This window comes from Taudactylus pleione, unplaced genomic scaffold (assembly GCF_031769625.1).
Source record: "Taudactylus pleione unplaced genomic scaffold, aTauple2 ptg000065l, whole genome shotgun sequence".
Lineage (NCBI taxonomy): Eukaryota > Metazoa > Chordata > Amphibia > Anura > Myobatrachidae > Taudactylus > Taudactylus pleione.
Window position 1 is genome coordinate 4,892,048 of NW_028284467.1, and position 14,173 is coordinate 4,906,220.

At 40.0% G+C, this 14,173-nt stretch overlaps 1 protein-coding gene across 1 annotated transcript in view; it reads left to right on the forward strand.

The window, feature by feature from the left end:
* Nucleotides 1-14,173, forward strand: part of PIP4K2C (phosphatidylinositol-5-phosphate 4-kinase type 2 gamma) — a 42,326-nt gene that overhangs the window by 12,695 nt on the left and 15,458 nt on the right. Inside the window, exons 3-7 of the mRNA XM_088465905.1 lie at nt 429-525; nt 1,965-2,111; nt 3,917-4,063; nt 5,231-5,269; nt 11,561-11,674. Coding sequence (XP_088322031.1) covers nt 429-525; nt 1,965-2,111; nt 3,917-4,063; nt 5,231-5,269; nt 11,561-11,674 — 544 coding nt within the window. The remainder of the gene's footprint in view (nt 1-428; nt 526-1,964; nt 2,112-3,916; nt 4,064-5,230; nt 5,270-11,560; nt 11,675-14,173) is intronic.

A 14,173-nucleotide genomic window follows, 5' to 3' on the forward strand; every position in this document is an offset into this window, starting at 1 on the left:
TTCATTTGTCTAAACTAAGGGCTTGTGGGGAATAGAGGGGGAGGATCTTCACACTTCTAAATTATTTAAAGTGCCAGCTCCAACTAACCATGCCTCTATACCCCAGTGTAATAGCTTCCAGTGTCCCCTGTGGAATCAGAGAAAAGTATTTACCAGTAAGTAACAAAATCCCATTTTTGTCATGTCTTGTACATGCATATTTGTATTTTAGTCTTTCGTTGCTTGGTATTGTTAATGGAATGCTTCTGTTGGTACAGGTAGCAATCTATCAGAGATATATTGTAGTAATTTGGGTGGCTACACTAGGCATGTGGTTTTTAAATATATCTATAATATATTACTATCAAAATATTTGGACTAATATATTTTTATTTTTGCCACCAACATATCTTACATCCATGTAAACGTATTTTATTCCTTGCTTGCAGGGAGAACTTACCTAGTCACTTTAAATTTAAAGACTACTGCCCGCAAGTTTTCAGAAATCTACGTGAGCGGTTTGGAGTAGACGACCAAGATTATCAGGTAAACTACTGAAGTAACTAGAGGTGCACATTCTGATCTAGGGATCAACTTATTTGTGCATAAACACATTCTTGTATCTTTTCCATAAAGAACCTAGTGTGACTAGAAAAACCTTGCGAACCTGTCTAATTTGTTACTGCGCACTATATACCCTTTATCATTTAAATATTTTCTTTAAAGGGCCACTAACTAATGTGCATTACTATCTCTCTCTCTCGGGCAGCACAGACGGTGTAATGGTAAAGAGCAATGAGGTCATGGGTTCAATTCCCACAATGGCCCTAACTGTGTGGAGTTTGTATATTCTCCCTGTGCTTGTGTGGGTTTCCTCCCACACTCCAAAAATATACTGGTAGGTTAATTGGCTCCCCTCAAAATTGACCATAAGTGTGTATGTGTGTGAGCATCTGTTAGGGAATATAGATTGTAAGCTCCACTGCGGCAGGGACAGATGTGAATGGCCAAATATTCTCTCTGTAAAGCGCTGCGGAATATGTGTGCGCTATATAAATAACTGGTAATAAATAAATCTCTCTGTTCTAATAAGTTTAATAGATCTTTGTTGGCCTACTCTGCATAGATTATTGCTTGTAATTGATGAGCTTAGTAACAAGGATTAGTTTTAAACATTACTGAAGTCTCACACTAAAGGTGCGTATTCACTAGCACAGGCCTGGCCAACCTGTGGCTCTCCAGCTGTTGTGAAACTACAAGTTCCAGCATGCCCTGCCACAGTTTTAACATTTCCTAATAGCAAAACCAATATGTCATGCAGTGTAGGCACCCTTCCTCATCCCTGAACATGGTCAATCTGAGTACAGTCCTCTACCAGCATTGCTCATTATTCCTTAACCACTTAAGTGACAAATTTTGTTTCTAAAAACCGCTCAGAAATTGATGTTTTGTTTTTTTTTGAGTGAATTTATCCAAAATGATTTCATTAAAAAAAATATATATATATATTTATATTATTTATTTTAATATTTGTAAAAAAAAAATATTTGAAACCTCACAACATCGGATCTCCACCATTTGAAACATCGTGACTTTCCATTTCACAGTTTGCTTTAGGCACCAGGTACATCGTAGGGGGTGAGAGGGAGGCGGGGGGGATAATTTACCATTTCCCAGCGGCTGCTAATCTCTGCAGCCGCTGAGTTGGGGGGTCCTGTTGTGCTGACCAATTGGAAGTGATCAGCAGCACAGCAGACACTGGGGGAGGGTGCAGGCAAGTAGAGGGACTGGAAGGTCCCTCTGAGAGCACCAGATTCGGTTAGATTCTCTTCCTGCATTCGCCCACACTGTTTATCTGGTCGAAAACATAATGTATTATCAGGCTGCCAACTTAGTTACATTTAGGCTGAATGCTAAGCCCATACTTATAGATGCCCCAACATGATGATAAACCATGTTTGTCTTTTTTTTTTTTCCCCCCTTAGGTTTCCCTGACACGTAGTTCCCCTTATCCTGAAAATGAAGCTCACGATGGAAGATTTCTCCTGTCCTATGACAAGACTTTGGCAGTTAAAGAAATATCCAGTGAAGATGTTGCCAACATGCACAGTATCCTATCTGACTACCACCAAGTAAGCTTGGTTGCCTCATAACGCTGTCTATTTGCCACATTGTTGTGAATATAGCATGCATAATTCAGGCCACCCAGCAAGCCGTACATGGATTATACTTTTAGGTGAAAATTCTATGTGACCAGTTCATCTGAAATGTGTCCCCTGTATTTGCAAAGTCTTTTACAATTTTTATACCTTGTTTACCTTTTACAAGGTATAAAAATTCTTAGTTAACTTTCTTTAATTAAGGTCATGTAGGTTTCCTTTCAGAGCAATACATGGCCACTAAACACCAAAATAGGAATCTTGCAGAAAGGAACCATGGAGTATGAAATATATTGTTCAGTGTTAGTCAGGCATTCGGCTGCAGTTCTTCCTTCCCTGTTACAGAACACTGAAACATAGGATATTGTACAGGTCAAAAAGCTTAGAATCCAACCATTAATAACCTCACTGGCGCTGCTTTGATGTATAAATTAACAGTATATTTCTTGCAAAGCTTCCATGCAAGTTCTGCCTTTTTAGTTAGAGAACTTGTCTCCTAACATGGCAATCTGCTGCAGGGGAGTGAGCAAGCATGACGGACAGATTTAGTTACATATAAACACTGTTATCTATATTAGACTCTGTAATACTTTTTTCAGGCCTACATACCTGTTAGAGTGAATCTAATGTTTTCATCTTTAAAATGTTCTCTAATACTGACAATTATTTAGATCGTAAACTTTAAATCTTGTAATTTAAATATCTAGGGCTGTATGCAGTACACATTTTTTTATTTTTTGGGGCATCCTCTTCAGGAAAAAAAAAATATTATATATTATATATCTCCCTTACGATACCCCTCCCGCAGTGCACAGAAACTGTCACACAGTGCATGTGTCCATTTCTCAGGAGGAGGCTTTCAAATATGTAAGAGGCTCCTAAGATACCCTGGGGATGTAATTCGCAGGTTCGGCGGTTATCTGCGAGTATAGAGGGGATGACCATATAAAAATGATTAGTGTCGCTGCGATGCACTTTAGAGATTTTTTAAACTTCTGTCCCTAAGGGCCATATTCAGTATGGGGCGAAAAGTCCGTTATCGGCCATAATTTATTGCCGATGACTGCGTCATTTTCACCTGTTTCAATTATCCCCATATTCATTTTCAAAGACTTATCGCCGGTGCGAACAGTCTTTGTAAAAAAAAAACGGGGATAACTTTTCTCCATGTAATACATGGCGAAAGAAAGTGCAGAATTTGGGTTTTGGGGTGCAGAATAAAGAAAATAGGCTGCAGCCTTTTTAATGTCCCCTAAAAGTAATCTGTCCCAAAAAAAAAAAAAAAAAAAAAATCCTCAGGACACCCCAAAAAATGTACTTTTTTTTGGGGGGTGAAAAAAAAAATATTGGGCAACAAAGTTTAAAACTAGCGACATTGATTCAGCTGTACCCAGCTTTAGGCTTAATAGTGAATGTCTTAAATGGACTTCAATATAACTTCCAATATTACTTTTAAGATTGTTAAAGAATAATTGCTAGTACAAGATGTCCTTCGTTAAGTACCCAAAATGAGCTGTAATGGCGCTGGAGGTGGGCGCCATCGGCAAGTGTGTATGCACTTGCCGATGCCGGGCCCGCCGCTGACTGTAGCTCATTGGACACATTGTCCAGTGTGTATGCAGCTTAAGGTAGTGGAAAATCAAATGGGTCTATGTCCCAGGGAGACCCAACGCATTTAGTCTTTCTCATGGGGTCAAATATAAGTAATGGTTTTACTTGAATTAAGTTTGCAACATGGTAACTGATGTTTCCTAACTTTGTTTTTCTGTTTCCCTTAGCACATTGTGAAATGTCATGGTAGCACACTGTTGCCTCAGTTTTTGGGGATGTATCGTTTGAGTGTAGACAATGAAGACTTTTATATGCTGGTAATGAGAAATATGTTCAGCCACAGACTTACTGTTCACAAAAAGTATGATCTTAAGGTGAGCATGTCTGCTACCCCACATTGCAGTGCCAGTGCCCAGCACTAATATGGTTATATAACATCTATGGCCCGAATTCAATTAGCCGCAAAAAGTTTTCGGCGATTTTGCAATCTTCGTCTTTGTTCTACCTTTCTCCGTATTCAATCACAGGAAGTTTTCACGTACGCAAAAACTTTACATGGAAAAGTAGGCAAAAAAGTTTCTTCACATATAGGCAGGCGAATTGGAAGTGCAAAATCGCTATTTTAGGGTGCAAATGTTGGTTTGATCCAGAACCCTTTGGACCCTTGCCCCCACCCCCCCAACTAATAGTTTTTTTTAACACCCCAAAAATGACAAGTAAATGTAAAAAGTGTTGGGAAATGGGTATAAAGTGGGGGCCTGGTTTTTTTGGGTGGGCTATATGGATGAGACAGGTGTTTAGGAGATTGCAGGAGGCTGAAGCAAGTGTATTTTTAAGGGTTTTTTTAAATCTTTATTTTAGAGACCTGAAAATACACTAGTACCCATTTCATGTACCCCAAATTTAACTACAGTACTTATTTTTCTTAAACATTTTCTATCATTTTTCCACACATATGCAAATATGCATATAACAGCCCTTTGCCTCAAAATAAGTTCACTAAATACCTTTTTATTATGGGTACTACTACTATTCTATATTGATTCCTAGGGTCACAAACTTTTTATGGGATATAGACTGATTTCCCCCCAAAAAGATGTCCTTTTCGCTTTGTTAAACATTCGTCTATCTGTGTTTTTGCCTGATTTTCAATTGACTAGGGCAAAAAACGGGGACGCGCATGAAGAAAACATGGCTGCAAAACAGGCGAATTAGGCAAATTCATGCCGCTTTTCACCAGACGCCACTTTTCACGGCTAATTGGATTCGGCTCTATGACACAAGGGAACACCAGACATTTGTGTCACTCAGAATACTTACAACCTGTCCACCACCATTGCATTCATTTTGTCATTTTAAACCTTTTCTTAGTTTGTTCAGATTATATTTTGATATTATATTTGTGTTGCACTTGTTGTGAAAAATGAGTGCAGGCTGCATTGATTTCTATCTAGAATTGCTGCCATGAGTGGTATGTCTGATAATAGGAAATGTTGCAGTTTTTTTAATGGTTGTATGTTGTATATTGTTTTTTTCCCCAGGGCTCTTTAGTTTCTCGTGAAGCAAGTGATAAAGAAAAGGTAAAAATAAGTAGATCTCATGTCTCATCCCCATCCCGTCCGCTGCCTTATAATTCATTAGTTTCTTGCATTTTTTGCCTTTCTCTTTTAATTTTCTTTTGGTACATAATCATGAGAGCTGAGAAATTTAAGGTAGCATTGTTGTGTACTCTTTAAACCGTAAACTTAGACTTGGCTTCAACGTAAAATTCCGTTTTGGGTCTATAAACTTCTTTTCTTGGATATCTTTAATACTGCTTTAAATGCCAGTGCTTATCTAATGCAAGTTAAGCATAAGTAAATGTTAAACACCAACTGTTTTTGCATTAGATTTGTATTGCAGTGTGTTTTCGTTCCATTCCAGTCCCTAATGAATGTTAAAGTAATTGAAAACTTAGTCCTCACAATAGAAACCTGTAGTAAATGTAGTGAGTGGTTAAGAATAAACTCCACAGGAATTTGGGAATAAAATGGGAAACTTTTCAAGTAATGTTTATTTAAAAAATTGGCTAACCTGGAATTTGTATGGGTGCAAACAGCTTTTCATTAATCAGTTTGGGCTAATACCTGATTAGTGCAATTTGATTCCCCAGGTGTGTGGCTAATTGCATATGAATCCTGCCATTCCGCAAACTGGCAACTTGACTTGCAAATTGAAGAATTTTTGTACCCCTTTAGACTCAAGTGCCAAAAGTCATGGGATAGCAGTATGTAATGGTAGGGGGTGTCACCGTACTGTAATGTCTTTGAAATGCTCAGACCTGCGTCAGTTGTAATCTGACATCTCATGAGTCAGTTTGAACACCAGCTACATGACATGAATTATTGGGAGTTCGATTGAGGAATGCTGAAAGTCCGCACAACTTCAGAATGAAATGTCCCATCCGTAAAGCACACACTATCATGCCACAATCTACAGTGTCAGGTGTGTACCAGGAATACCTTATGGTAATCGTGACCAATGTCGCCTGGCCAAAATTGTCTGATACTAGATAAACTACACTAGCTCAAATCACATACACGTTTAATGCAGAAGGTACCACACACATCCAGTAGGTCAGTGCAGCATTCTTTAGGTTCCATGGGATATGGGAGCAGAAGACCCATCAGCGTGCCCCCGTTAACACTGACACCGGACACCGTGCTAATTGGACTCTGGAGGACTAGCAAGATATGGCGTGGTCTGATGAGTCCCTGTTCCAGGCTGATGGTAGAGTTCTGTGTGGCATGGTTCCCAGTTGTCAACAAGGCACCATGCAGGCTGGTAGTGGTTCCCGTAACTGTGTGGGGTGTGATCACATGTCATGGGTAAGGTTTGCTGGTCCGTCTGAACACGTCATTGACCAATACCCACAACGTTGCCTTGCTTGATTATCATTTGCAGCCCTTCGTTGACTTCATGTACTACCACAACGATGGAATATTTCAGCAGGATAATGCACAGTGGCATCGGTTCAAAGTAGTCCAAAATTGGTTCGAGGACCTTTCTGGAGAGTTCCAATGAATGGATGGCCACCACTTTTGCCCGACGTGAACAAGCATTTATGGGATGTGCTGAAGAGGTCCATTCGCAGCCAAGATCCTGCACTTACAAATATCAGGGAGCTGTGGGAAACTTCAAAACTGCATGGCTCAACATCTTTCAAGAAGTCTAACATCCAGTTGTGGAATCAATGCCACGTAAAGTTACTGCACTTCGCCAGGCTAGAGGGGCTCCTACACAATACTAGGCATCTATCCCATGACTTTTGGCACTTCAGTGTATAGTGCATAAGATGAAATGATCTCACCATTATGGTTTTTTCAAGTACCTTCTATTGTTAGAACTGCCTCCATAGTTTTAGTCCTTCAGGTGGCATGGCCAATTACTGAACAGCTGTAAAATAGCCCAAAAAAAGTGCGCTTGCAGTGCACCTTAATCATAAGGGCCCGCAGAGGTAATCAGCAACTCTGATTTTTTCATTCTGTCTGAACATGTTAAGTGTGGTTAACTTTTTTTTTTTTTTCTTGCACTTTCTCTGTATTTGTTAATATAAGTATTAAGCATATGTATTATATGCTTTTACAGGTTTGTATGTGTCTTCTAAAGCAGTGTTATCAAATCCAGTCCTCATGGAATGCTAGCAGCGCATGTTTTCCAGGTCTTAAAAGTCAGGAGTGAGATTTTTATAACTGCATGTGGGTCTTTTAAAACAAACAGTCTGTAATTAATACAAATAGCAGGACTAGGCATACCATCATTGAGGGCATGTTCGATCTGAAAGTATCATAGAGCAGACTAGAGGAAGTTACATAAGTGGATTTAAATGCTCCACACTGGTTTTGGCAACATTCTGCCGTGAGCACTTTAAAGAAGTGAGTGCTGGGGAGGGTGACGTCTAATGAGCTGTTCTCCCATCCTGCTAGCATTTAATGCAGCGTTCAACTCCTTTATTTTTCTGTATAGCCTTCATAGAAGAATAGTGACCTAAAACATGCATGTTGCGATTTTTCTCTTATACAAGGTACATTTTTTGCAGATCGTATTCATGTTTAAAGCATTGCTGGACTTAAATTGTAGTGTGTTAGCCAGGGCTCTTCCTTCTGAGCATAATATTTGCTTGTCATTTCTTGCCACATAAAGTAAATCCCATGGATGTCTGAAAGACCGTATTTGGTTGTCATTAAAAATAAAGCTCCCAGAAAGAGCAGTGGCAACCTGCTATAAATAATTTTAACATTACATAATTTACTTCTTTTTTTTTTTTTTCTCCCTCCCTAAGGAAAATCTTCTAGTTTAGTAACTAGATGTCTGCTGCCCTCTGATTCCATACTGATTAATGTGGCTGTATCTGCCCTGTCAAACCCCACCACTTAGGGCAAAAAGGGTTAGGTCATATAAATATAACCTTTCTGTAAGTAACATTCACCATATTTAGAAAAAAATAAAATTCTGGTGTGGCTGCTCCCTTTTTCCATTGAAGAGTCCAACAGTAAGTGTTTACAAGCCTTAAATAGATGGTTACAAAGCAGAAAAGCATGCACTCTTAAGCTGGATACACACGTAAAGATTTTCTGTCCAACCATCCAACTAGTTGATTGGTTGGAATGAAAATATGGTAACATATGGGAGTAAATGATAATCAGCAATTTGCTCCCAAACGCCGGAAAATAGACAAAAACTGTTGTTTGAACAAATTGTTCAAACATTTCACAAACTTGTCTGACGTCCATTTTCATCTGTTTACTGGCATTTAGGAGCAAATTGCTGATCATCAGTTACTCCCATACTTTACCAGATTTTCATTCCAACCAATCAACTAGTTAGATGGTTGGGCAGAAAATCTTTGTGTGTGTAGTGTACCCAGCTTTAGAGTTAGTGATAATCTACGATGACAGAATACTCAAACACTCTGTTCAATCTGTAAAGGTATATTGACCTTTTGTATACAAAGGTTTCTTTATTACGGCAGATAAATAACACTGATCCTAAAGTAAAAGCTGATTTTCTATAAAATATCTACTAGTAGCATTATTATAATTGTAACATAACACCAAGGTGATCCAAATCTCAACCATGGCACACCAAATAGACCTACCACCTCCAAAAGTGCTACCACACTGCTCAGTGCACTGGAGGAAATCTCTCAATGGAGCAGGCTTCCTCCACTATAAATGTTTCCTGTCATGCGAGACTTCCTAGTCACTTGTCAAACAAACATCTCTCCACCATTTTCCCCCCAGTATTCTAACCCTGATGTCTTCCTTGCCACCTTCAGATCACTTCTCTGCCCATCCTTCACCGCCGTGGTTTTTCCTCACTTCAAAAACCTCATTAGACAGAATATTTCATCATGCCAATTTCCACACAACCCACCTGCTTCTACACTCCCCTGGCCACCCTCTGTTCATTCTCTCCAGTAACACAGGATGAAGTGTCTGCACTATTCTCCTCTTATTCTACAACTTGCCAATCTCTAGCTAATTTCTGTTTCTTTCCACTGGCAAATTCTCACTCTCCTTTTAAATGTGCTCATCTCACCAATACTAAAGAAACCTTCTTTCAACCCAGTCTTTTTTTGCTCTCCTTGTCCTACAAACTGAGGTAGTTGTACACAAGGTGCTATCTTTCTTTATATACTGTAATAGTGCGTACATATGTTACGATCAGTCAGCGATAACTATGCCGCTGACTGATCGACCTGCACCTTCCCGTAGTGCTGGATGTTCGATATCGATCATCCAGCACACCACCGACGGCCATTTGGCGCGCATCGCAGGTCGTTGGTGGGTTGTAGGCACCTAAGAATGCATATGAGCGATAACTATCATATCGTGCATTTTATCTTACCATGTGTACGCACCATAACTCAATTCTCTACAACCAGACTTTTGCCACCAACATTCCATTGCAACTGCATTCATTGGATCACTGGTCACTTCTCCATGCTCGTCCTCTATTGTTTTTGAAACTGTTGATCATGTTCTTCACCTGTACATACTTCACTCTATTAGCCCCTGTGACAGTTCTTTCCTGGTTCACTTCCAACCCATTAAAGCGCTCCTTTAGTGTCTCTCATGGGTCAGCCCCATCTGCAACTATCTTATGTGGTACTGGTTGTCTTTTCTGGTATGCGGTCATAATGTCGACAGTAACATTGCAGAAAATGTTCTTGTTGGCACCATAATTGCACAACCACCACAATGTCAATACCGTTAAAATGCTAATTTAAATCATTTTAATGCTGACTGCAGTATAGCTGTAAACATGCTGCTCTGCTTTTCTCACTGCACATCTCTTCTCTTGGGGAACTAATTTTCCCACTCAGCCTCCAGTACTACCTATATATGGCTGGCACTCACATTTACCACTACTCCCCTTCTATACTATGTTGTGTAATCAACTCTCTATGTCCCAGCTCTACATAAAGCTTAACGTATACAAATCGGAACATATCTACACTGAGCCCCTCCCATCAAATCTCCCTTACTGTCAGGATCAGTACATTCCCTGAGTCCGCTGCTTTGTTGTCACAGGCAATGCCACATTATACGTTCTTTTTTTCTCAGGCCTGCCGCATCCACCATCGAAATAATCAGAACATACTTTATCCAAGATGCTACCTGAACTCTCTCCCATTCTCTCATCTTTTAAAGCTATGGCTGCTGCAACCTCCTATCTAGCACTTTCCTCAACTTCAATCCACTTTGAATACCGCGCCAAGATTTGTCTTAATCTCTCTGCGCAACTCTACACATCCCTAAACTGGCTTACTGTGCCTTCCACATTACTATGATCAGAAACTTCCATAGCCTTCAAATATTTAAATGCTCTCTGGAAACGCGTCTCTTTGCTGTTCATCCTCAACTCTGAGCCGCACTCGTTCCTCTTGTTTTAGCGGTGCTCTCTGCCACTTAGAATATAACATTCCCAAAGGTTTGTTGTTTAGCTTAAGTTTTTATTCACTGTTTTTGGTGGTTTCTACTAAATGACTAAGAAAGATCGTCTGCAGTGCCCTTCAGCAATATTACTCTGCCATCTGCGGTGTGCAAGAAAATATTTCTCTGAATAACATTGTCTGTCATGTCCTAGAATTATGGATGAATAAACCTGCCTGGAGGATACATTTACTGAAAGTGGAGCTAATACTTCCATATTTAATCTTACTCTTATGTACAGTTCCCTTGAATGTATTGTGCTAAGGTAAAGGCTTTTATCAATTCAAAGTATGACACTCAGATTCAATTACATATGAACATTTTAGACCATTATGAGTACTGCGAAGTCTATGGTGCATGTTAGTCAGACCTACAGTCTTACCATCCAAGTATATGACCTTAACAAACTGGAAAACCATCTTTACAAAAAAAGATTCCCAAAGTGCTAAAGTGGCCCCTTTCCCTACTACATGAAACTTTTTTTCCCAGAGCTTTTCTTGTTCTGTAAATACATATCTGGCAAATAAACAAAGTGAACTATATTTAATTGGTTTTGGTGAGGCTGTAATCGGGAGGACCAAAGCCACAATGTCTTGATTGCAATTTGTGACTGGTACTCCTGCTCATACTCCCCACCCCTCTCCACTCATCTATGTTCTCCCCCAAATTTTCTTTCAGGCTGTGAGTGAAATGGAGAGGCCCTGGGAATAAAAATGACTACTGATAGGGGGCAGTCTTGTGTAAATATTTCCCTTGTTGGTAATGCAGCATTCCTTCTTCAGTTTTACCCAAATCAATTTGACCTGTGGTTTTTATACGTTTATATTTATTTTTATTCCTTTTTAATATGTAATTTTCTTGTTTGAAATTTGATTTTTTTTCTTTTTACTAAAGATAAAAGAACTTCCTACTTTAAAAGACATGGATTTTCTAAACCTGAGCCAGAAAGTGTATGTTGACGAGGAACAAAAGAAAGTCTTCATGGAGAAGCTGAAGCGGGATGTTGAGGTAGATGAACATCATGCATTTTATGATAAAGTGATTTATATAGTACTCTTCTCCCAATAGGACTCAGTGCTTTACAGTTGTATTAAAAAAAAAAAAAAAAAAACACACACACAACCCAAATGTTTAGTACTCTTTACTGGTTTAGCTTATTTTGTATCTTGCTTAAGATACAAAATAAGCTAAACCAGTAAAGAGAACTAAACATTTGGGTTGGTTTTTTTTTTTTTTTTTTTTTTAGAAACTAAAGGGACATTAGTGTGCATGAGTAAACATGTACAGATGTTTCCTCATACACTATTACTGCAGTCGCGCCAAACAGCCCTTCTCAGTTCACCAGGTCCCATGCCACTTGGCTTGGGACCTGGTATTTTTGGCCCGAAATGCAAACATATGTGACGGACGGCTTCACAAAACTGCACTAATTAATGTAATATGCAACACTTTTATATCTTTGTGCAACTGCATACATTTTCCTCGTGTCTGGTGTACATTTTCTTGCTGTGTGCCACTGTCTGAATTTGTATACCAATTGCTACGATGCAGTGGCCGCAGAATTTTTTTTGCGCCAAGTTCCTTTGCACTTCGTATACAGATTCAGTTGCACACATTTCAGGATGTCCGGTGAAATAGCACTGCTTGTTAATTTTACCGGACATCCTGAGTAACCTAAGGTCTATTCAGATGTCCGATGGTCTCGCAGTTGATCCAGTGGCTGCTTCTTCAGAGAAGGCGACAATGGGAGTCTCTTTACATAGGAGCCCCTTTTACGGCTTTTTCAGACACATCGGTTTTGTAAGAAGCATCAATCTCTGAATCTGCCCGTTATCCTGTAGAACTCCGGGTAGCGATGTACTCTAATGAAAAAGTAATTTCCGTTGGGTGAACCCTAAGTTTTTTTTTTTTTAAAGCCGATTGCCACCCTGCAGTTCAGTCTTGAGTTGTGAATGAGGTGTACATGATATATGTACCCAGCGACAGCGCTTTAGAACGAGTGTGTACCCAGCTTTATACAGGCTAGATCTGTTGATTCTGTGTGTTCCGTTAATGCAATACTTCATCAAATATATATTCTATACTAGTAAATTGTAAACTTATTTATGGTGAACTCTATAGTCCATGTCAAACAAGTTAGTGTCGTTTCTCCTTCATCCCCTAGGGTACACTGGAGTTCATACAATGGGGTATAGAGTGGTGGAGAGTGGAGCCTGGCACTTCACCTACTATTGGGCATCTGGTATGGCCAGGTCCATAGGGAGTGTTTTGAGCCCCCTCCGGTCCATCCGAGCAGTGGTGCGGGAGTTGCAATGCCACTGCTATGCCCTGACGCCAGCCCCTGTACTTGCCATTCTGAGGCTGAGCTAGCCCTGGAGCAAAGCTCTGCGTACACACAGCCCGGAGTAACTAGCAGCAGTGCTGCTTTAACTTTTGACAGTCCCAGCTCTGTCTCAGACAGCGACCATATTGACTGTGCGTTTTGCTATCAGCACTGTAGCTGACACGGGAGCATTTATTTAAATGTTTTGTGCATAGTGAAATGCATTTAACTAGCACCCAGTGCGCAGTTTGTAAATGTGATTCTAGTAGAAGGGAGATATGCAAAGATCCTTTATTATTGGAGCCTGTTGCATGCTAAGCTGGCCGCTTACAGCAGTGAGTGGCCTTGCATACAGAAGGGCTCTAAGTAAGCACCGCAATGGCCATGCGCGCAGTCTTAACGGGTGGCGGCTGCTATTCTGGGGTGCGCCCTATCTGGGCTGGGAGCAAACACGTCCTTTAAGGCAAATAGCCATCCCCATTGCTAATCAAAGAGAATGGCAAACTTACCATTGCTCAGCCATCCGGTGCGCGCAGTGTCCGATGACATGTGGCCAGGGACCCGGACACTAGCCGCAGTAAGCTGTGGTGAGTCCCTCCGGAGGCTCCCACAGAGCAGGCAGATTGTGGCAGCTTGCAGTCTGCCTGCTGAAGTATTGATAGCAGCAGCAAAACAAAAGAAAAAAGGCTGGAGATGGCCCTAAAAAGCACCCGGCTCCTCTCTGACACTAATCTAAACAGTGGTCGGCTGTAGTATAGAAGGGGAGGAGCCAACTACATCTCTAAAGAAGATTCCCTTATGGAATTAGAGAAAGGGATTTATTGGTAAGTAAATCCTGATTTTGAAATTTAGAGGGAGATTTATCAAAGCTTGGGGAGAGAAAGAAAGTGGATGGACCAAGTACCAACCAATCAGATCCTAACTAATTTGTTAAACACAGCCTGTAAGGTGACTGTTACAAGCTTGATTGGATAATTTATCTCCATTTTAACTCTCCAAGCTTTGATAAATATCCCCCTTATTTTGTAAAGTTTACATTCTTTACAGTTGATAGAACTAACAAAAAACAAAATTAACTAAGCAAAAAATAATTTTTACAATTAAGTAACTTTGTTCAAAGTTTTTATAAAAAAACGTTGCTCTTGCCCATAGTCTCCCCCTCACCATGCTTTGTGGCTAATTTT